We start from the raw sequence: 25,138 nt of genomic DNA on the forward strand, positions 1-25,138 counted from the left end.
AGACGACGTTCTCACTAGGGCCTCCTCTATATCCCGCAGCTCCGCTCTTGCTCCCCCTCACCCCATTCATAACAAGGACAGAGTCCCCCTTGTCCTCACCTTCCACCCCATCAGCCAGCGTATCCAAAAAATCATCTTCCAACATTTCCGTCACCTCCAATAGGACCCCACAACTGGCCACATCTTCACATCCCCTCCCCTTTCTGCGTTCCGCAGAGTCCTTTCTCTCCGTAACTCCCTGGTCCATTCATCCCTTCCTACCCAAACCACCCCCTCCCCGGGTACTTTCCCCTGCAACCGCAGGAGATGCAACACCTGTCCCTTTACCTCCCCCCTCGACTCCATCCAAGGACCCTGACTGTCTTTTCATGCGAAGCAAAGGTTCACCTGCACCTCCTCCAACCTCATCTACTGTATTCGCTGTTCCAGATGTCAACTTCTGTCCATTGGCGAGACCAAACGTAGGCTCGGCTATCGTTTTGCTGAACACCTCCGCTCAGTCTGCCTTAACCTACCTGATCTCCCGGCACTTTAATTCCCCCTCCCATTCCCAATCTGACTTACTGTCCTGGGCCTCCTCCATTGTCAGAGTGAGGCCCAGTGCAAATTGGAGGAACAGCACCTCATATTTTGTTTGGGGACCTTACACCCCAGCGGTATGAACATTGACTTCTCTAACTTCAAGTAGCCCTTGCTTTCCCTCTCTCTCCATCCCCTCCCCCTTCACAGTTCTCCCACCAGTCTTACTGTCTCTGACTACATTCTCACTCTGTACCGCCCCCTCCCCGTCATCAGTCTGAAGAAGGGTCTTGACCCGAAACGTCACCCATTCCTTCTCTCCAGAGATGCTGCCTGTCCCGCTGAGTTACTCCACCATTTTGTGTCAACCTTTGATTTAAACCAGTATCTGCAGTTCTTTCCCACACACTATGACAAATGTAAGTTATGTACTAAATTTGTAGTGAGTTTACAGCAGTGTGGATTGTGGAAGTATTAACATGAAGTGCCTGTGGCGGGTAGCGCCGTCAGTGATGGCAGCCTCGCCAACCGTCTGTCTGTCTTTTCATCTTATTTTGTTATTAAAAATTGTGTGTTTTAAAAGGTTGTGTTAACGTTCTCCGGTTTGTTTTATGTGGGGGTTGGTGGGGGGTCGGGGGAAACTTTTTTCCCAATCTCTGACCTTGCCGGAGATGCGATTGTTTTCCGGATCGTATCTCCGGTCGCTCTGCGGCCTACCATCATGGAGCTGGCGGCCTTGCTCGAGACTAACTTTGAGCCCCACCGCGGGGCCGTGGAATTACCATCTGAGCCTGCGATCCCTTGCCGGGGATTTTCGCTCCAACCGCGGCCTGCGGACCTTAACATCGAGGAGCTCGCAGTCTCAGGTAGAGACTGATGTCGGGAAGCCCCGAACGACGCAGGAGGTTCGACTAGCCCCGACCCGGGGTAGATCGCCCGGCGCGGGGGAGCTGAGATCCCCCCCCATGCGGGAGCTTGATCGCCCCGAAGCGGAGGGCCAGACCACCAGCTACGGGAGCCAAGATCGTCCCGTCAACGGAACGCTCGAGGCCCCCGACTGCGGGAGAACAAAGAAAGGAAGAAGATTGAACTTTTTTTTCACCTTCCATCACAGTGAGGAATGTGGAGGAGTCACAGTGGTGAATGTTCATGTTAAAATGTATTTTGTGTGCTTTGTTGCTTTTTATTGTTATGACTGTATGACAAATCAAATTCCTTGTATGTTGCAAAACATACTTGACTAATAAACTATAATTATGATTATGATTATGTATAGCTCAAATGTTAGTGGTTCTAGCTTTTATTTGGTGCAGAATGATACAAATGATACTTCACTGGTGAATGGAGGATCATCCCTAAACTCACCTGGTGGCTGGTGTAGAGTGGTACAGCACTGGCAAAAACATACAAACTAAACAAACTGTGACAATTGCCCTTGAGGTCACAGTACAATACAATACAATACAATATATCTTTATTGTCGTTGTACAGGGGTACAACGAGATTGGGAATGCGCCTCCCGTACGATGCAATAATTTAATTAATTAAAAAACAACAACGCAACAAAACAAATTGTAACAGTTTTAAGACAGAATAAAGTGCAAGTAGAAGCTATACCGACTATTTTAAAATGGAACCTCTCAGTTTTATGCTTAATACTGGACTGAAGAAACAATATGGATTGTCCTGTGGGTAGGAAGGAGCTGCAGATGCTGGTTTACACCGAAAATAGACATAAAATGCTGGAGTAACTCAACGGGTCAGGAGCATGTCTGGAGAAAAGGAATAGGTGATGTTTCAGTTCCAAACCCTTCTTCAGACTGAGAGTGTCCCATATTGTTTCGGCCAGACCAACACAAAATTCATTGTAAGTAGTTGAGTCAGGCAATTTTTTCTGATAGTGTAAACTTGAATAAAATCTAATTTTTGATTTGCAGTACTCATCCGTCACTACAGATGAAACCTCACTGATTGCTGGGAATCTCTGGCCCATGATCGCTCAGACTGGAGAAGGAACATTTCAGATGGTGATGAGAACCTTGAGGCCCTGTGCCGTGACCACACAGAAGCCCTGCATTAGGAGCGCAAGGAGCATGCGGCCTACAAACTACCCACCCGGCCGCTCCACCACCCACACAACTCCCCGTGTGAAATATTCTGCCCTTCCACATTGCCCGATCACCCACCTCTCAACCCACAAAATCAAAGTGGAAGCAAATCATCATCAATGTCAAGACTGCCTGCAGAAGAAGAAATCCAAAGATGTACACGTTTGTAGGGTAATTGGCTTGGTAAAGGTAAAAATTGTCCCTGGTGGGCATAGGATAATGTTAATGTGTGGGATCGCTGGTCAATGCGGACCCTATGGGCTGAAAGGGCCTGTTTCCACGTAGTATCTCTAAATTAAACAAAATCTTTTATCAAATTGAAATCACAAGATTTCAATTTTCTTTTCAGTCATAGAAGTTAGTACATGGATGGGACAGGTTTGGAAGAATATGGGCCAAACGCAGGCAGGGGGGACTAGTGTAGCTGGGACATGTTGGCAACTTGGACCGAACAGCCTGTGCTGTTTGACTCTATAACTCAAAGCTGATTTTGTTTAAAATGTTAATGTAAATGTAATGTGTCTTTTTGATGCTGGTAATCTCAGATATTTATTTGTTTATCCTATTAACATTCCATCCAGATCTACTTCTGCTATTCACCCTCTTTCATCCACCTCCATCAACTGCTTTGTCACCAATCTCTCCTGCTTTACACCCAATTCACACAATCACCTTTGTCACAGCGGCACGGTGGCGCAGCGGTAGAGTTGCTTCCTTACAGCGCCTGAGACCCGGGTTCGATCCTGACTACGGGCGCCGTCTGTACGGAGTTTATACATTCTCCCTGTGACCTGCGTGGGTTTTCTCCGAGATCTTTGGTTTCCTCCCACACTCCAAAGACGTACAGGTTTGTAGGTTAATTGGCTTGGTAAATGTTAAAAATTGTCCCTAGTAGGTGTAGGATAGTGTTAGTGTTCGGGGATCGCTTGTTGGCACGGAACCGATTGGGCCGAAGGGCCTGTTTCCACGCTGTATCTCTAAACTAAACTAAACTAAACTAAATCTCTGCTCCCACCCCGATTTTCTGCATCTGTTTTATCGACATTTCCCATTTCTGATGAAAATCCATCAACTTGAAGCATCAGCATTCTCTCCACAGCAATTTCTATTTCATTTTGAATAAAAATGAATTATTTCCATAATCAAATAAAAACCAGTGCAGGCACCATCGAGCACTTACATCTGCTGTGCGCAGCAGCATGAACCTGCTTGGTCCAACTCGATTTGTGATTCTTTGGCTTGGCAGATAGTTTCAACTTCAGAATTGTTTCCATTTTCAGGCACTTTCTGTACTCGATTGATGTGTACATCCCCCAAATAAATAGCATTTCATGTAGATACATTGAAGAAAAATAGACAATATATTGTCAATTATTGCTTAGGATTGCATCGGGTATGCTTTCCGAATAAATAATGCTTGATAATATATATTTTTAACTGCATCACGCCTTAATCAATCAAATTCACTTCTCGACACACATAAATCATGGCTTTTGCAGGGTAATTATCTGAAAAAAGATTTCAGATACAAAGAATGCTACCCATTTCACTTATCTTTCTTTTGCGGAAATATTTTTTGAGTTGTGTGCTCAAGAGTCCATTATTGCATCCTCAACTCTCAAGACCAGCATTCCAATGATTAGAAATAATAGCTTTGGGAATATAATTACATTACCATGTATGAAGTAACTCTTCCCGCGAGAAAATAATTGGATAAGGCTTTACCTTTCTTGGGTAATAAGAGTGTTACACTTCTTTCTTTGGAAAAATGGGATAAGTTAATAGACAATAGACAATAGACAATAGACAATAGGTGCAGGAGTAGACCATTCGGCCCTTTGAGCCAGCACCACCATTCAATGTGATCATAGCTGATCATTCTCAATCAGTACCCCGTTCCTGCCTTCTCCCCATACCCCCTGACTCCGCTATCCTTAAGAGCTCTATCCAGCTCTCTCTTGAATGCATTCAGAGAATTGGCCTCCACTGCCTTCTGAGGTAGAGAATTCCACAGATTTACAACTCTGACTGAAAACGTTTTTCCTCATCTCCGTTCTAAATGGCCTACTCATTCTTAAACTGAGGCCCCTGGTTCTGGACTCCCCCAACATTGGGAACATGTTTCCTGCCTCTAACGTGCCCAACCCCTTAATAAACATATGTTTCGATAAGATCCCCTCTCATCCTTCTAAATTCCAGTGTATACAAGCCTAGTCGCTCCAGTCTTTCAACATATGACAGTCCCGCCATTCCAGGAATTAACCTAGTAAACCTACGCTGCACGCCCTCAATAGCAAGAATATCCTTCCTCAAATTTGGAGACCAAAACTGCACACAGTACTCCAGGTGCGGTCTCACTAGGGCCCTATACAACTGCAGAAGGACCTCTTTGCTCCTATACTCAACTCCTCGTGTTATGAAGGCCAACATTCCATTGGCTTTCTTCACTGCCTGCTGTACCTGCATGCTTCCTTTCAGTGACTGATGCACTAGGACACCCAGATGTCATTGTACATCCCCTTTTCCTAACTTGACACCATTCAGATAATAATCTGCCTTCTTATTCTTACCACCAAAGTGGATAACCTCACACTTATCCACATTAAACTGCATCTGCCATGCATCCGCCCAGTCACACAACCTGTCCAAGTCACCCTGCAACCTCATAGCATCTTCCTCACAGCTCACACTACCACCCAGCTTAGCATCATCTGCAAATTTGCTAATGGTACTTTTAATCCCTTCATCCAAGTCATTAATGTATATTGCAAATAGCTGTGGTCCCAGCACCGAGCCTTGCGGTACCCCACTCGTCACTGCCTGCCATTCTGAAAGGGACCCATTTATCCCCACTCTTTGCTTTCTGTCTGTCAACCAATTTTCTATCCATGTCAGTACCCTACCCCAATACCATGTGCTCTAATTTTGCCCACTAATCTCTTATGTGGGACCTTGTCGAAGGCTTTCTGAAAGTCGAGGTACACCACATCCACCGGCTCTCCCCTGTCAATTTTCCTAGTTACATCCTCAAAAAATTCCAGAAGATTAGTCAAACATGATTTCCCCTTCGTAAATCCATGCTGACTCGGAACGATCCTGTTACTACTATCCAAATGCTCTGCAATTTTGTCTTTTATTATTGACTCCAGCATCTTCCCCACCACTGATGTCAGACTAACTGGTCTATAATTTCCTGTTTTCTCTCTCCCTCCTTTCTTAAAAAGTGGCATAACATTAGCTACCCTCCAATCCACAGGAACTGATCCTGAATCTATAGAACATTGGAAAATGATCACCAATGCGTCCACAATTTCTGGAGCCACCTCCTTAAGAACCTTGGGATGCAGACCATCAGGCCCTGGGGATTTATCAGCCTTCAGTCCCATCAGTCTACCCAACACCATTTCCTGATTTCCTCATTTATATTATTGGCTAGTTTACGCTCATACCTCATCTTTTCTCCCCGTATTGCCTTTTTAGTTATCTTCTGTTGCTCTTTAAAAGATTTCCAATCCTCTGGCTTCCCACTCTTCTTTGCTATGATATACTTCTTCTCTTTTATATTTATGCTTGTCAGCCATGGGTGCCTCTTACTCCCCTTAGAATCTTTTCTCCTCTTTGGGATAAATTGATCCTGCAACTTCTGCATTATTCCCAGGAATACCTGCCATTGCTGTTCCACCGTCCTCCCTGCTAGGGCCTCCTTCCAGTCAAATCTGGCCAGCTCCTGCCTCATGCCTCTGTAATCCCCTTTGCTATACTGTAATACTGACACTTCCGATTTTCCCTTCTCCCTCTCAATTTGTAGAGTAAAACATGATATTGTGGTCACTGCCTCCTAATGGCTCCTTTACCTCGAGTCCCCTTATCAGATCAGGTTCATTACACAACACTAAATCCAGAATTGCCTTCTCCCTAGTAGGCTCCAGTACAAGCTGTTCTAAGAATCCATCTCGGGTTCGTCGTTCTGTTGTGTCCACTGAATGTACAGTTAAATCCTGAAACTGTTAGCCAAATGATATTGAAATGGAGAATTGTAGTCAAGCATAAACATAATGACATTGTGCCTGCAGGCAGCATGCTCTTGGCAATGCATTATCCCAAGACAGTCATCTTGCATTTTGTGCAAACTTTTTTTCACATAGCAACATGAAAAGTTATTTGAGAGATCAAAGCTGAATTAGATTAACAAATGTACTGCAGTCTATATCATAACTGATGGGTTGTTTTGCCATTGTGTAACAAGCATTAATCTGAATGTTGACATGTTTTTGTCACATAATTGTCACATTTACCAAGCTACAGTGAAAAGCTTTGCATTCTATCCAAACAAATCAGATAATGTTATGCATGTATACAATCAAGCCAAATTCGAGTACAATAGTTATAGAAGAGGGGAAGAAAATAGTTGGGAACACAGTTCTCAGCATTGTTATGCATCAGTTCCAGAGATAAAGTCCAATGTCTGCAGTTGGGTAGAGGAGATTCGGACTGTACCCTAGCTTATGGAAGGACCGTTCAGAAGCCTGATAACTACTGTGTCTTCTGCCCGATGGGAGTGGGGAGACTAAGGAATGACCAGGGTGGGAAAGGTCTTTGATTCATTGTTGACTGCTTTCTCAAGGCAGTGTGAAGTGTAGATGGAGTCAATGGTAGGAGTTTGGTTTGTGTGATGGACTGGGCTACATTCACGATTCTCTGCAATTTCTTGCAGTCTTGGGCAGAGGTGTTCCCAAATCAACCTGTGATGCACCGTGACTGTATCCTTTCACAATGCATTTGTAGAGCATTGGAGACATGCCAAATGTCCTCAATCTCCTGAGAAGCTGGCTGTGCTGATGTGCCTTCTTGGCCTTCGCATCAATGTGGTTGGTCCACAATAGATTGTCTGTGATACTTACGCCGAGGAACCTGAAGTTCTCAGCATTTCCACTTTGGCACCATTGATACTGAATGGATCATGTACTCCACCAGGCCTCCTGAAGTTGACGACGAGCTCCTTCATCTTGCTGACATTAAAGGAGAGGCTGTTGTCCTGACACCCGGCTACTCAGCTCTCCAACACCTTCGTGTACTCTGTCTCGTGATCTGGCCTAGCGTAGTGCCATCTGCAAACTTGTAGATGGAGTTAGGGCCGAATTTGGCTCTTCATTCATGAGCGTGTATGAAGTACTGTAAGGGATTGAGAATGCCTTGTTAAGAACGGTGCAGAGAATTATGGTATGTGAGTCAGAAAGTTTAAAATCCAGTGGCAGATGTGGGTGTTAACCCCTAGTCGGCAGACGTTTGGAGACGAGTTTGGATGGGATTATGGTGTTGACTGCAGAGCTATAATCGATAAATAAGAATCTGAGGTATTTATTCACAAAATGCTGGAGTAACTCAGCAGGTCAGGCAGCATCTCAGGAGAGAAGGAATGGGTGACGTTTCGGGTCGAGACCCTTCTTCAGACTGATGTCAGGGGGCGGGACAAAGGAAGGATATAGGTGGAGACAGGAAGACAGTGGGAGAACTGGGAAGGGGAGGGGAAGAGAGGGACAGAGGAACTATCTAAAGTTGGGGAAGTCAATGTCGGTTTCTTGCTGTCTTGGTGTTCAGGGCCAAGGAGATGGTGTCTGCTGTGGACCTGTTGCAACAGTAAGCATTCCCTCTCTCCAGAGATGCTGCCTGTCCCGCTGAGTTACTCTAGGATTTTGTGTCTGTCTTCAATTTAAACCAGTATCTGCAGTTCTTTCCTACACATTCAGTCTGCTCCACTGGGAAATCTCCTCAAGTATGTCCACTTTGAAGAAGTTCTCCTCCTCTCTCCGACGAGAGTTCGGCAACATCCTCTCTCACTGCTCCCCCTCTGTGATTCCTCCTGCTCTCCGACAATCAGTCTGAAGAAGGGTGGCACAGTGGTGCAGCGGCAGAGTTGCTGCCTTACAGTGCTCTCAGCGTGTGAGACCCGGGTTCAATCCCGACTACGGGTGCTGTCTGTACGGAGTTTGTACGTTCTCCCCGTGACTGCGTGGGTTTTTTCCGAAATCTTCGGTTTCCTCCCACACTCCAAAGACGTACAGGTTTGTAGGTTAATTGGCTTTCTATAAATATAAATTGTCCCTAATGTGTGTAGGGTAATGTTAATGTGTGGGGATCGCTGGTCGGCGTGGACTCGGTGGGCCGAAGGGCCTTTTTCCGCGCTGTATATCTAAACTAAAACAATAAACGAAACTAAGGGTCTTGACCCGAAACGTCACCCATTCCTTCCCTCCAGAGATGCTGCCTGTCCCGCTGAGTTACTCCAGCATTTTGGTCTAGCAACAGTAAGCAAACTGCTGTGGGTCAGGGCTATACGGAAGGCTGGAGTTAATGTGCGCCATCCCTAGTCTCTCGAAGCACTTAATGATGGGGGATGTTAGAGCAACTGGAGATTAGCCTTTAGGGCACGTTACCTTACCTTTCTGACACTGGGATGATAGGGACCCTCTGAAGCATGTAGGGACCTCATTGTAATGAGAGGTTAAAGATATATAGGGATCCACACAGGTCCCGAGGACATGGCCATGGACTCCATCTGGACCAGTTGCTTTTTGCGGATTCACTCTCAGGAAGGCCGACCCTGCGTCTGCCACAGTAACCGTTAGCACAGGCGCACCTGAGACTGACGGGGCAAATGACATTCCTCCAGCTGCCTTCTGATCAAAGCAAGCACAGAATGCATTGAGCTCATCCAGGAGGGGCCATTTATTGTCAGCAATGCCTCTCAACTTTGCTTTGTAACTGGTTACAGCGTGTAAGCCTTGCCACAATCTATAGGTGTTCGTCGTTGCTTTGGGACCCCAGCTTGGTCTGGAATTCCCCCTCGGCATCCCTAAGGGGCCTGTGAAGGTCGTAGAAAGATTTATTGTAGCCATGGGCACTTGCATGGCCCACGGTTTCCCTCTTTTTGTGTCGGCTACATTAAACACTCTTTTTTCCAAATGTACCCTGGCTCCATTCTCAACGCTTTCCCTGCTACATGGCCAACTGCATTGAGTCGACCTCCTGCATCCTTGTGGAACATGTCCATTTGATCAACCATCACCTTTTCCACCCTTCCCTCAAATCTATTTGGACCATTTCTGATAACTTCTTCCCCTTTCTTGATCTCTCTGTTTTCAACTCAGGAGACGAGACTATCCATGGACAGTTCCTGTTAACCCACTGATCTCCATGGCTACCTAGACTACACCTTCTCCTAACTAGTTTCTTGTAAGGACACTGTCCCTTTCTCACAGTTTGTCCGTCATCGCCGTATCTGCTCTCAAGTGAAGCTTTTCACTCTAGGACTTCAGAGATGTCCTCTTTCTTCAGGGAACATGATCCTCTCCTCCCCCACAGCCGTCCCTCGCCCGTGTCTTCTCCATTCCCTGCAATCTACTGGTACAACTGGTAGAGCTACTGCCTCACAGCTCCAGAGACCCAGGTTTGATCCTGACATCGTGCTGTCTATGTAGAGTTTGCACGTTCTCCCTGTGACCACATAGGTTTCCTTCAGTTGCTCCGGTTCCCACCAACATCCCAAAGACACGCAGGTTTGTAGGTTAATTGGCCTGTGGTGTGTAGGGAGTGGACATGAAAGTGGAACAACTTAGAACTAGTGTGAATGGGTGATTGATGGTCGGTGTGAACTCAGTGGGCAGGAGGGCCTGTTTCCATGTTGCATCTCTGAACTAAACTAAACTAAACTAAACTAAACTAAACTAAACTAAACTAAACTAAACTAAACTAAACTAAACTAAACTAAACTAAACTAAACTAAACTAAACTAAACTAAACTAAACAAACTCAGAATATAAACATTGCAACTGCAGGAGTCTATCTGTTTTCCACCATCCCTCTCAGTCCATTTTCCTCCAGAGATGCTGCCTGGCCCACTGAGTTCCTCCAGCAGACAGATTCTGCGTTATTCAGAGCATTAATTGCAATCTGAGGAGTAAAAGCAGTCTCTGCCTCATTGCTCAGATAAGATGTTTATCAATTCCTTCAGGAATGTATGCAATCCCACACTAACTGTAATTGTGCAAAGCAAATTAACTTCTTTTTTCTTGCACATGTTATTTCAGTTGTGATGGAAGCACAACATCCAAAATAATTGGTTTTAAAATACTAATGTTTTCTAGATTTTGCTGTTTGACAGAAGACTGTGAACTGTGTGAAGCACTGTGTGAGCTGTTTAGCTCATTTCTCTGACTGTCATTAGCCGCCCTTTCAGCTGAACGCAGTTCCACTTCCACAAACTCCGGTGGCTTATTTCTCAGGAGAGGATGTAAAGGAAGGAACTGCAGATGCAGGTTTACACCGAAGATAGACACAAAATGCTGGAGTAACTCAGTGGGTCAGGCAGCACTATCCTTCTGGATAGAAGGAATGGGTAACGTTTCGGGTCGTCTGAAGAAGGGTCTCGACGAAGGGAGAGGATGTTCCCTCTGAAGTTTATTTGGTCTCATGCGATCATTAGCAACCACATTCACACAAACATTACACTGCAGCCAGTTACTCATCAGTGCCAATGCACAGAAAGCCAGGACTAATTAAAAAGGTTGGTAATGGTTCTTTTAGTCTCTGCATTGATTGGAATCTGCCACTTCACATTTCAAATATCTAACATCCAAGCACAACGACAGTCATTGGAAAAATGCCGGAATCCATTATTAATGAAGTAACAGCAGGACATTTAGAAAATCACAGAATAATCATGTGAAGTTATTTATGATTTATGGATTTATGAAAGGGAACTCCTGTTTGACAATTTCAATAGAGACTGGGGGAAGAAATAGATGTATATATTTGGATTTGCAGAATGCATTTGATAAGTGTAAGAAGAAACCGCAGATGTTGGTTTAAACCGTGGATAGACACAAAAAGCTGGAGTAACTCAGCGGGTCAAACAGTGTCTCTGGACAAACGGAATAGGTGACGTTTCGGGTCGAGACCCTTCTTCAGACTGAGAGTCTGGGGGAAAGGGAAACGAAATAGACGGTGATATTGAGAGATATAGAACAAATGAATGAAAGATATGCACAAAAGTAACGATGATGAAGGGAACAGGCCCAGGTGAAAACGAGTTACAATGAGACTCAACCAGACGACTTTGAAGCTAGTACTATGACTTGGGTGGGAGAGGGATGGAGAGAGGGGGGATGCAAGGGTTATTTCATATCTCTGGGGTGTAAGCTGCCCAAGCAAAATAAGAGGTGCTGTCCCTTAAATTTGCATTTGGTCTCACTCTGACAATGGAGGAGGCCCAGAACAGAAAGGTCAGTGTGGGAATGGGAAGGAGAATTAAAGTGTTTAGCAACCGGGAGATGAGGTAGGCCTACCTTCCTTTCAACATGATCTCAGAAGTGATCATGGATGGTACCTGGTGTAGCTACTGTGTCTGGCACTGCAGGGAATGGATGTTTAGGATGGTGGATGGGCTGTCGTGCAGTCATTTGGTCCAACTCGCCAGTGCCAACCAAAGGACATACATTTGTGTTAAACCTATGACTCAGCACATGGTCCATTACCATCAATGCCTCAAAGTGATTACACAATGTTCTATTCCACTTGCAAATACTCAGCAAGGACTATTAAATAATATTCAAACTACAGTATGTAATTAAAAGGAACCTCAGACGCTGGTTTACACCAAAGATGGACACAAAATGCTGGAGTAACTCAACGGGCTGCAGAAAATTGATAGGTTTTTTAATCCATTTTCTCCAGAGATGCTGCCTGACCCACTGAGTTACTCCAGCAATTTGTGTCTATCTATGTTTCAAACTACTGTGACCATCTTACACAGAAGAGAGATTTACCACCTATCCTTGACTTTCAGCGAAGTTCCAATTATCTATATAATGGGAACATATTGATATATGTTATCACAATATAACATAGTGATAATGTATATCACTCAGTTACATAGTGGTAATATCTATCAATATCCATTGACCAGTAACTCAAATAGACCAAACACATTCAGGCTGAAGAAGGGTCTTGACCCGAAACGTCATCCATTCCTTCTCTCCCGAGATGCTGCCTGACCCGTTGAGTTACTCCAGTAATTTGTGTCTACCTTAGATTTGAACCAGCATCTGCAGATTTTTCCTACACTATTAATTCAGGTAATTATTGATTATTGAGATAATTAATCTCAAGATCTGCAGAGATTATCTGATGAGTATCCTGAGGTGAGTGACTCTTTATTAACACACAACGTTTTCCATATTCTACAGAGCACATTGGAAATGTAATGAGATGCTTTTCCCTTGCCTGGATGAATACAGCTTCAACAATACTCAGGAAGTTGACGCCATCCACTACAAATCAGTCTACTCATTGGCACCACATCACCATCGTAAACATTCAGTCCCTGCAGCGTCAGGCATAGTGGGTGTGATGTATACCATCTATAAAATGCACTGCCATTAGTTGCCCAGACTGCTCCAATTACACTTCCCAACTACAGATGCTGCTTTAAACCGAAGATAGACACAAAAAGCTGGAGTAACTCAGCGGGTCAGGCAGCATCTCTGGAGTAAAGGAACAGGTGACGTTTCGGGTAAAGACCCTGAAGAAGGCTCTTGACCTGAAATGTCACCCATTCCTCTTCTCCAGAGATGCTGTCTGACCCGCTGAGTTACTCCAGCTTTTTGTGTCTACCTCCTAAAGCCAGGACCTATACCACAAAGGAAAATAAAGGGGAAGCAACAACTGCAAGTTGCCTTCTAGGTCACACACCTTCCTGGTCACACACCTTCCTGGTCACACACCTTCCTGGTCACACACCTTCCTGGTCACACACCTTCCTGGTCACACACCTTCCTGGTCACACACCTTCCTGGTCACACACCTTCCTGGTCACACACCTTCCTGGTCACACACCTTCCTGGTCACACACCTTCCTGGTCACACACCTTCCTGGTCACACACCTTCCTGGTCACACACCTTCCTGGTCACACACCTTCCTGGTCACACACCTTCCAGGTCACACACCTTCCTGGTCACACACCTTCCTGGTCACACACCTTCCTGGTCACACACCTTCCTGGTCACACACCTTCCAGGTCACACACCTTCCTGGTCACACACCTTCCAGGTCACACACCTTCCTGGTCACACACCTTCCTGGTCACACACCTTCCTGGTCACACACCTTCCTGGTCACACACCTTCCTGGTCACACACCTTCCTGGTCACACACCTTCCTGGTCACACACCTTCCAGGTCACACACCTTCTAGGTCACACACCTTCCTGGTCACACACCTTCCTGGTCACACACCTTCCTGGTCACACACCTTCCAGGTCACACACCTTCTAGGTCACACACCTTCCTGGTCACACACCTTCCTGGTCACACACCTTCCTGGTCACACACCTTCCTGGTCACACACCTTCCTGGTCACACACCTTCCTGGTCACACACCTTCCAGGTCACACACCTTCCAGGTCACACACCTTCCTGGTCACACACCTTCTAGGTCACACACCTTCCCGGCTTGGAAATATATTGTTGTTCCTGTCTTGTTGCTGGGTCTCAATCCTGGGCCTTTCTTCTCAACAACAATTTTGGAGTAAGTTCACAATATTGCACCAATTTAAGAGCAATTAGGGGTGGTGAATAAATGCAGGCTTTAAGAGCAATCCCCAAATGCTGAGATATGAACATATAGAACAAAATTTTACAGTGTAATATCTTTTGTTATTCTCCCATTAAACAAAATAAATGTTGCCCTTGAATCTCTTTCCAGTATGGTAGCACTACTTTCAATCAAATCTAAGGGGTGTCAGGGAGGATCAGGAGGATCTCCTCTCCCCCAGCAATAACCACTCGTTGAGATGTTGTGTAGTTCACTATTTTCGCTCCAATGCACTGCCTGTAGGTCTGTAACTATCTTCTCACATCCATCATTAATACCACACGGCTTCTGGTTGTTCCCCTTTTCCCAAAGATATTCTGCCCGTCTCTTTGAAGTTCCTTACCTACATACCAGGGCCCATGACACCAGGCAAGACCTCCATTATCCGTCTACATTCCTGACAGCTGCTGCCCCCATAACTGCTGGACTGTAAGCACGACCAGCTGGCCAGTGAGCAAACGGGAGCAGTTAGTGTCAAGGCATCGACACATGAATAGAGATGTGAAATACACAGCAGGAGGACCGCCTGGCAGAGCAGCCTGGGGTTGTTCTTCGCTCCCGAGAGATATAAAAGGGAAGGAATAAATGTTGGAGGGAGGGTAGGGGCAAGGGAAACAAGCTGAGCTAATATTACACATGAATGATTGATACCAATCCAGAAATCAAGTCACCTGAAGGTGTAGACTTCAGTATTGAGTCCAGAGCTCATCACCAACCCTGCAGCAAACGCTGCAATATTTCGTGGGCAATATAACTCCCTATACCACAAACGGAAGGCAGGAGAGTGGGGTAGGAGGGGGAGAGAGAGAGAGATCAGCCAGGATTGAATGGCGGAGTAGACTTGATGGGCCGAATGGCCTAATGTTAGTTACTTCCGAACGAAGAATTTTAACGTTGTCGCTCTTAGATGGAATTAATTATTCTCAGAATATCCGGATGAAGCTGTAAACCAACGTTCCCTCCCCGTCCACGAGCATTGCTGTGTCCCCGGCACAGAGTCCAGGAGCTCGGGTTGGGAGGCTTGGAGCCGGCGGGGGAGGTGGGGACCATGGCCATGTACACAGTGTGTGGGTGAGCCACTGTGGGCAGGTGACGCGCGTCTGGGACCGTTCGTGCAACCACCTGTGGCGTGTGTGTGTGTGTCTGCACTGTGACCACCGACAAAGGCCATTCGGAGCCTCGCCGCAGAGAGCGAAGCCGGGGCTGGGGCTGGGGTTGGGGTCCAGGGGCTGGGGCTGGGGTCGATGTGGAAGCTGGTGGTCTCCCACATCAGCAGGTTCCCCTGGGTGTCCAATGTCGCTCTGTACACCTGTGTGTTCGCGGCGGGGGACGCGGTCCAACAGTACATGTCCAAGAGGGAACCGCTGGACTTGACACGGACACGGAATGTCGCCACTCTGGCGCTGACCTTCCACGGGCACTTCGTCTACCTGTGGCTGAAGGCCATGGAGAAGGTGTTCCCCACTGCCACAGTGGGCACCGTCCTGAGCAAACTGGTGTGCGACCAGCTGGTCGCCACCCCCACCGGCATCAGTGCCTACTACATAGGTATGTATATGTGTGTATGTGTATGTGTGTGTGTGTGTATATGTGTGGGGGGGGGGGGGGGGTGTATGTGTGTATGTATGTGTGTGTGTGTGTGTGTGTGTGTATGCATGTATGTATGTATGTATGTAGTGTAAGAAAATAACTGCAGATGCTGGTGCAAATCGAAGGTATTTATTCACAAAATGCTGGAGTAACTCAGCAGGTCAGGCAGCATCTCGGGAGAGAAGGAATGGGTGACGTTTCGGGTCGAGACCCTTCTTCAGACATGTATGTATGTATGTATGTATGTATGTATGTATGTATGTATGTATGTATGTATGTATGTATGTATGTATGTATGTATGTATGTATGTATGTATGTATGTATGTATGTATGTATGTATGTGTATGTATGTGCGCGTGCGTGTATGCATGTATGCATGTATGTATGTATGTATGTATGTATGTATGTATGTATGTATGTATGTATGTATGTTATGTTATGTATGTATGTATGTATGTATGTATGTATGTATGTATGTATGTATGTATGTATGTATGTGTGTATGTACGCGTGCGTGTATGTATGTATGTATGTATGTATGTATGTATGTATGTATGTATGTATGTATGTGTGTATGTACGCGTGCGTGTATGTATGTATGTATGTATGTATGTATGTATGTATGTGTGTGTATGTATGTGCGCGTGCGTGTATGCATGTATGTATGTATGTATGTATGTATGTATGTATGTATGTATGTATGTATGTAATGTTATGTATGTATGTATGTATGTATGTATGTATGTATGTATGTATGTATGTATGTATGTATGTATGTATGTATGTATGTATGTATGTATGTATGTATGTATGTATGTATGTATGTATGTATGTATGTATGTATGTATGTATGTATGTATGTATGTATGTATGTATGTACCCCCTGCCCCGCGGGGTCCAAACGCATGCACATACTCAACCTCTGTCGGCAATGCAACTGGACGAAGCTAAACCTCAACCCAATCATTAGGACGGGTCTCGACCTGAAATGTCACCTATCCATTTTCTCCAGTGATGCTGCCTGACCCGCTGAGTTACTCCAGCTTTTTGTGTCTATCCAGGTGATTCACATATCTATTAATCCAACCATTCCAATAAACAGGAAGGAACGGCAGACGCTGTTTTACACCGCAGGCAGAGCCAAAATGCTGGAGTAACTCAGCGGGTCTGGAGAGAAGGAATGGGTGATGTTTCGGGTCCAGACCCTTCTTTACGGTCTGTTTTGAAATGTAAATGGGGACGAACCACTGGCAGAAATAAGGGCACCCAGTGATCTCACATTTCCTTAAACTACTGACATCACTAAATAATCCTGGCTGCAAAACCAGTTAGCATTACTCGCTGTGTGGCCACTTTTGAAAACAGATCTTGTAAATCATTTAATTGGTTGTTAATATTAACACCGAAGGTAGAATAGTAGACAGACAAGTATACTGGTTATTATAGGGGGGAAATAAAACTACAGATGCTGCCTGACTCCATCATTTTGTGTCTACCTACAGGTTAGTATAATTGAGCGGGGCGCAGATTAGCAGCCAGTGCCTGTCACTTTAGTTCCACATTCCACTCTCAGTCCAGTCTCGCTCTTTTCCTCCTCTAGTCTCGCTGTTCACCTCCCCTCCCCTCCCCTCCCCTCCCCTCCACACATCACAGCCTCGGGAATTCAACACCAGAGTTCCAGCGCCCATCAAGTCTGCTCCCTGCACTCTGCACAGTCCCTTCACCTCCCAAACGCCCCACTTCATCGCCCGTCTGCCTTTTACCGTCTGCCAGGCCTGGTAATTGACCTGGTAACCTCGTGGAAACACCAGAGGAAACCAGAACAGCCGGAGGAAACGCACAGTCCCAGAGAGAGAGAGTGTGGAAACTCCACACAGACAGCACCGGAGGCCAGGACCGAACCCGGGACTCTGACGCTGTGAGGCAGCAGCTCTCCCAGAACTCAATGCCAATAATCATCCATTAGGTTTGGGTACCTCATCTTTGAAGCGTTCATTTCCCTCTTTTCTGATATTTTAGATGCCATTTTTCTCCTTTTTACACCCCTCATACTTGTCTAAAGTCTGAAGAAGGGTTCCCACACGAAACATCACCCATTCCTTCTATCCAGAGTCACCCGCTGAGTTACGCCAGCATTTTGTGTCTATCTTCGGTTTCAACCAGCGTCTGCAGTTCCTTCCTCCACTGTGATCACCCCTCTGTGATCACTCCTCTGTGATCACCCCTCTGTGATCACCCCTCTGTGATCACCCCTCTGTGATCACCCCTCTGTGATCACCCCTCTGTGATCACCCCTCTGTGATCACCCCTCTGTGATCACCCCTCTGTGATCACCCCTCTGTGATCACCCCTCTGTGATCACCCCTCTGATCCCCACCCAGCAGAGAACCTCACCAACCCTCCGCCCTTTCTTCTCCATTTACTACCTGTCGGGCGGGAGTTCATCAACCTGGTCTATCCTCTCTCTCCACAAAAGCTATCTAAAGAATTCAACCATTTTCAATTTAGCTGTCAGACCTCCAGCATCTGTAGTATGTTCCCTGCGTTACCAGGTCATCGGAGGAGTTTCTAAACTGTTTACACAACTGTTCCTTGTGCTTGTCTGTCAATGTTTTTGCACAGGTATGAGTATTCTGGATGGGAAACAAGATATCTTTGCAGATTGGAACTCAAAATTCTGGAGCACAGAGAAGGTAAGAAGGAACAGCTGATCCATGAAGCAGCTTCGCATGGATAGAGTCATGCAACCGGCGTATCATAGAGTCATGGAACCGGGGTATCATAGAGTCATGGAACCGGGGTATCATAGAGTCAGACAGCACTACAACAGGACCTTCAGCCCACCTGTATAGGAAACAAACTGCAGATGCTGGTTTAAATTGAAGGTAGACACAAAATGCTGGAGTAACTCATCGGGTCAGGCAGCATCTCTGGAGCGAAGGAATTGGTGACTTTTCGGACTGAGACCCGTCTGAAGAAGAGTCTCGACCCGAAACGTCACCCATTCCTTCTCTCCCGAGATGCTGCCTGACCTGCTGAGTTACTCCAGCATTTTGTGTCTACCTTCGGCCCACCTGATCCATACTGACCACGATGCCCCATCAAGGAGAATCCCATTTACCCACGTTTGGCCCATATCCCTCTCAATCTTTGCTATCCTTCCTCCTGTCCAAATTACCTGTACTGTACCTGCTGGAACCCAAGGCCAAGGCGGACAATACTTCAGTAAAAATAGAGTTCACGATCAAAGTGGAGATTCTACTCAAACAATCAATGTTGTTTAAACTTCACTAAGATAATAAAATGTTTTGCTTACATTCATCTCTTTTCTGACAGTTTCTTTCTTTCCTAAGGTTCATAATTTTCTTATCTTTCCTCCTCTCCTCTCATTACAGTCTGTCATCATTAATGCGTAGGATGATATGTAATTAAATTTTTCATGAATTCAAGATGCGATTGGGAAATCATTGGCCTTAAAATTCTATCTCACAGTGCAACATTTTTGTATGCTGTGCCAGAATTTTAACAAAAAACACAAATCACAGTACAGTGGTCATTCACAGTGATGTCAACTAGTTTAAAATGCTCATTTCAATGTGACTTGCTTGAAATCTTCTAACATTGAAGTAGACCTGAACTTGTGGGCTGAGCCAGCTTCTGTGTTAATTAAAAGACAATTGCCAGAGAGTACATGATGCCCATCTTCCTTTAGATAGGTGGCTTTTTTAACATGGAGGCACAATACTGGAATCTTGAGCAAAATACAAAATGCTGGAGGAACTCAGTGGGTTAGGCAGCGTCTGTGGAGGGAATGAGCAGGGGTTATTTTAGATCGGGGCCCTTCTTAGCACTGAGTTAGTCATTAGTCTGAAGAAGGGTTCCAACCCAAAAGGTCACCTGTCCATTCTCTTCACAGATGCTAGCTGAGTGGCTGAGTTCCTCCGGTACTTTGTGTTTTGTCTTTATTGACATGGTCGTTATGGATCTCTTCTACACCATTCCCGTGATAATCTGTCCAAACAATTTGAAGTCTGAAGAAGGGTCTGGACCCGAAACGTCACCCATTCCTTCTCTCCTGAGATGCTGTCTGACCCGCTGAGTTACTCCAGCATTTTGTGATACCTTTGATTTGTACCAGCATCTGCAGTTATTTTCCTACACATCCTGTCCAAAGTGATAATCTGCCTGAGGCAACTTCCTCAGCACTCAATTGAATCCACAATTGAATCCACAACTCCACTTTACTGAATCCTCACTGCTCAGCCTTTTCAGCACCGATTCTCTCCCCATCCTTTTCCTCCAGTCCCTCTTCCCAGTAGCAAGGAATTGTGGAGGAAGACCTTTATGCAAGTTTATGCAAGGTGGAAATCTTGAGCAAAACACAAAATTGGCGCAGCAGCGTAGCTACTGTCTTACAGCGCCAGAGACCCGGGTTCAATCCTGACTACGGGTGCTGTGTACGGAGTTTACGTTCTCTCCATCACCTGCGTGCGTTTTCTCCAAGATCTTTAGTTTCCTCCCACACTCCAAAGACATACAGGTTTGTGGGTTATTTGGCTTGGTACAAGTGTAAATTGTCCTTAGTGTGTGCAGGGCAGTGTTAATGTGTGGGGATCGCTGGTCGGTGCAGACTCAATGGGCCGAAGGACTTGCTTTTGCGCTGTATCTCTAAACTAAGCTAAATTAAACTAATAGCCTTGTGCATGATAGAATACGGCAGCATTGCTTTGATTTATGTTCTTACATACTGAAGAATCCTTAGACCATTGTGTGGTGGTCAAAATGTAAAATATTTCCAACCAATGTGAAATATTTGTCTTGTCCCACGATAATCTCATTAAATTGTGCAGGATTATTCTTGTTCAGATGTAATTAACCATTCATAATTTCACTGTATCACCTGGCAGTCCCACAGAGGAACAGGCCCTTCGGCCCACAAAGTCTGTGCCGAACAAGTCTGTTTTGTCTCGACGCCAAGACAAATTCTTATCCGCATGCCCACAATCCATATCCACCTATTCCTTTCATATCCATATGACTATCCAAGTCTCTGAAATGCCACCATCGAATATGGCTCCATCACCACCCCCAGCAGCGTTTTCCAGTCACTTACCACCCTCTGTGTAAAAAACCTGCCTGGTGTCCATCCCCCACCCTTCCATCCCCCACCCTGCTACTGTATGTTCCCTTCTCGGATTGTACTATCCACTTACTGTTTCAACGCTCTTGGATACGCCTAACAAATTCAGCTCCACTGAGCAATATACCTATCTGCAAGGTGGCGCAGCAGTAGAGTTGCTGCCTTACAGCGCCAGAGACCCGGGTTCGATCCTGACTATGGGTGCTGTCTGAACGGAGTCTGTATGTTCTGCCTGTGACCGTGTGTGTTTTCTCTGGGTGCTCCAGATTCCTCCCATACTCCAAAGATATGCAGGTTTGTCGGTTAATTGGCTTTGGAAAAATGTAACATGTCCCTCGTGTGTAGGATACTGCGAGCGTCGGGATGATCGCTGGTCGGCGTGGACTCACTGGGCCGAAGGGCCTGTTTCCTCACTGTATATCTCTAAAGCCTAAAGTTCAAATCTTTTGTCTCCATTTCATCTCATGCCTTTGCCATTTACCCCACTCATCTTCCAGTTAAACCTCCCACACTTGCATTCACCATCACTTAGCAGACATGGTCCCACCCCAACCTCCCATATTCAGCTTTCGCCCCACTCCCACACTCAGTCTGAAGAGTCTTGACCCAATGGTTACCTGTCACTGTCTGACCTGCTGAGTTCCTCCAGCACTTTATAGTTAGTTCAGATCTAAGTGACATTATCATTTTCAAAAATGAAATATCTATCAATTGCTATTAACCAAGTCATCTAGTGAGATAATAATGATTTCAATCATGGATGATAATCAATTTATATAAATTACATGTGTATAATTTGTTATCTCTCAATTTGTTCTCAACACATTTCTCTCTCTTTAGGCTGCAGTGATATATTGGCCTATAGTACAGGTACGTTTTTAATGCAATCATGAACCGATCGTTCATTTTCTATTTGGCTGCTGATTTAGAAGGATGAGAGGGGATCTTATCGAAACATATAAGATTGTTAAGTGGTTGGACACGTTAGAGGCAGGAAACATGTTCCCAATGTTGGGGGAGTCCAGAACCAGGGGCCACAGTTTAAGAATAAGGGGTAGGCCATTTAGAACGGAGATGAGGAAAAACCTTTTCAGTCAGAGAGTTGTGAATCTGTGGAATTCACTGCCTCAGAAGGCAGTGGAGGCCAATTCTCTGAATGCATTCAAGAGAGAGCTAGATAGAGCTCTCAAGGATAGTGGAGTCAGGGGGTATGGGGAGAAGGCAGGAATGGGGTACTGATTGAGAATGATCAGCCATGATCACATTGAATGGCGGTGCTGGCTCGAAGGGCCAAATGGCCTACTCCAGCACCTATAGTTTATTGTCTATTGTCTATTGATCCACGCACTTATGCTGAATTTATGTCTCCCCACAGATAATCAACTATAGCCTGGTGCCAGTGTTCTTCAGAATGGCCTATTTTGGTTGCTGGGGGTTTGTGTGGATGATTTTCATCTCCCATGTACGGCACCAAGCTGAAATTACAACAACTGTAAAGTCACGCTTAGAGAATAGACTGAAAAAGTTCATAGAAAATATTTCAAAATAAATAGGGAGATTTCTTGCACCAATGTTAAAGCCAGTCTGTTATCATGTGCACAATGACATTTTGAGGTCTTAATACATTTAATGCTATCTGAAAGTAGATTACAAAATTCAACAAGTTTTTAGCAGGGATAATAAACTGTGGTCAACCAATTATCTAAGCACAGATCTAATTATTTTTAGTAATGCCGGAATTTCCAAAAAGGTTATGCCATATGTGTGTATTTTGCAAACAAAAGACACATGATCACAATGGTGGTGAAAAGGTTCCCTGATGAGAAAACAATTATTTGCACAAATCACGGGAGCTGGATTAGTACGTGGGTGGGGTAGTGTGACAAGATATTTGAGGGAACATCGATGATGTCGTCATGAGATGAGCATCGCATGTAAAGGTTCAAGCTGTCACTGGTGGAGGAAGGTGCAATGGTACCCACAGTGCTACTGATCACATGCTTGTCTTCCAGCTGCGTCTTACAAATGATGTTTCAAAGGGATGAAAGTCTACGTTAATTTCTGCAAATATGCAAAGAAACAAAGGGATACCTGTGTATATATATATATATATATGCCAGTAGCTGACTGAATGTTGTTAATCAGCAATAAAATCATAACACCACATGTTGGTTGAATGAATATCTTTTCTGTCTGTTTATGCTTAGTTTACAGTTTAGAGATAGAGCATGGAAACAGGCCCTTCAGCCCACTGAGTCCGTGCTGACCATCAATGACTCATTCACGCTAGTTCCATGTTATCCCCCTTTCTCATCCACTCCCTGCAAACCAGGAGCAATTGAAAAGAGACCAATTAACCTACAAACCCACTTGTTTTTGGGATGTGGGAGGAAACTGGAGCACCTGGAGGAAACCCACACGGTCACACGAAGAACGTGTGAACTCCACACAACAGCAGCAGAGGTCAGGATGGAAGGCAGATCTCTGGCGGTGTGAAGGAGCTCTACTAGCTGTGTCACTGTGGCCTGTAATGCTCAGAACATTATCCTGCAAAATGCAAAACGAGGATGATCAATACATGACTACTTCATTTTTAACCCTAAATAAATAATATGTACGTATGTAGCCAATCAGTATATTTTTAATTTAAATCAAATAAATGGCTGCACAGCTGTTTTTTGGGGATGATATTTTGAAACCACGATTCCAATGCACACGCTGATGAAACCAAGAGGGCCTCGTCAGATTCAAGAACATTAGGAGTATTCATGATGCTGTTTTCAGTGAGAGTTTTGACTGGCTCAGCTGCTCAAGGGAAGCGGGAAGGCATTATCTCCACATAAGCCCAGCTGCGTTTTCTTAATCTTGGTTGTGTTCCGCTTGACTGCACAATATAGCCATTCACAGATGTATTCAGTAATGCACATGACACCGAATGAACTCCTGCAGAGAAAGAAGCATTTTTGGCACAGGTATTTCAAGAAACCAGAAAGCACTTTTTGTATCCCTAGTAAGCTGAACAAAAGGCGAGGAGACAGTGGGACGGTGGTACCATGTGGTGGTATAGTGGTTACAGTACAGCTACCCTTAGATTCAACTCCTTCAATACCATGATGCCTAGTTACACTAATCACATTTGCCTGATTCGTTCTGTATCCCTCTACTCCATTACTATCCAAGTGTCTTTTAGGCATTGCAATTTTATCTGTCTCTGTTATCTTCCTCTGGCTGATCATTCCACATAACGACTTCTCTTTGTAGCTGTTCTTCAAATATCTCCCCTCTCACATTAAACCTATGCCCTCTAGTTTTGTAAGATTTAAAAAAAAATGTGAATTCAGACCCAGGCCACTTCCATCCAACTTTAATAGAGATTCTGGGGTCCATCAACAGGAGCAGACTAATCCCCACCCACCTGTACCACCCCCCACATAATTGCACTTGCAAATTCACCAAAAACAGTAACCTCAGATTCTAGCCAAAATGTTACTGGTACTGTTATGCGACAATGCTGAGAATATATTCTCTTTGTTCTACCTATTGTACTTGAGTTTGGCTTGATTGTATTGGTATAGTATCTGATTGGTATGGATAACATGGCAAACTACGTTTTTTACTGTACCTCGATAGATACGACAATATTAAACTTAAACCAAAACTTTGAGACTGGAAAAAGTAGATGTTTTGCAGAGATGAATGGTCTTAATAATCTCCACACTGTGGTCCCATTGATGGCATGGCAGGATTTCAGCTGAGTTTCAAACACCAGCCTTGGCTGACAAATGATCTTGAAGACCATAACCTTGATTCAGGGCAACGCACTTCATTTCTTTTTACCACCATTCTGTGTCAGCGCCCCCTCCCACGGATACTACTCTGATCTCAATCACCGGCAAACAGGCCATGAGATGCCAGCCCTCAGCACCAGAAACAGCCTGGCTGCCGGTAAAACACCACACTCTGAACACAGCTCTGGATTGAGCTGAGGCCACAGCCAAATAAATAATAACTGTGCCCAATGATTTGTTAATAGATTGAAGACCATTAACAGATCATGGTTAATGTCTTCAATCCATTAACAATTATACCTACCTCAACCTCAACAGCCTTCTCCTTAAAATCCATAGCA

General features: G+C 45.1%; 1 protein-coding gene across 1 annotated transcript; it reads left to right on the plus strand.

The window, feature by feature from the left end:
* Positions 1-15,522: 15,522 nt before the first annotated feature.
* On the plus strand, positions 15,523-24,388 carry mpv17l (MPV17 mitochondrial membrane protein like). The gene is made up of 4 exons (XM_078418332.1): positions 15,523-15,826; positions 18,492-18,562; positions 21,850-21,879; positions 22,385-24,388. The coding sequence occupies exons 1-4, from the start codon at positions 15,523-15,525 to the stop codon at positions 22,556-22,558; spliced, it is 579 nt and encodes a 192-aa protein (XP_078274458.1). The 3' UTR covers positions 22,559-24,388.
* The last annotated feature ends 750 nt before the right edge of the window (positions 24,389-25,138 follow it).

Source organism: Rhinoraja longicauda, chromosome 21, assembly GCF_053455715.1.
Source record: "Rhinoraja longicauda isolate Sanriku21f chromosome 21, sRhiLon1.1, whole genome shotgun sequence".
In the NCBI taxonomy this organism is placed as follows: domain Eukaryota; kingdom Metazoa; phylum Chordata; class Chondrichthyes; order Rajiformes; family Arhynchobatidae; genus Rhinoraja; species Rhinoraja longicauda.

Coding starts and splice junctions, on each gene's coding strand:
- mpv17l (XM_078418332.1), top strand. CDS start 15,523: ATGTGGAAGCTGGTGGTCTCCCACATCAGCAGGTTCCCCTGGGTGTCC. Junction 18,563..21,849: donor AATTCTGGAGCACAGAGAAG/GTAAGAAGGAAC, acceptor CTCTCTCTTTAG/GCTGCAGTGATATATTGGCC. Junction 21,880..22,384: donor TATATTGGCCTATAGTACAG/GTACGTTTTTAA, acceptor GTCTCCCCACAG/ATAATCAACTATAGCCTGGT.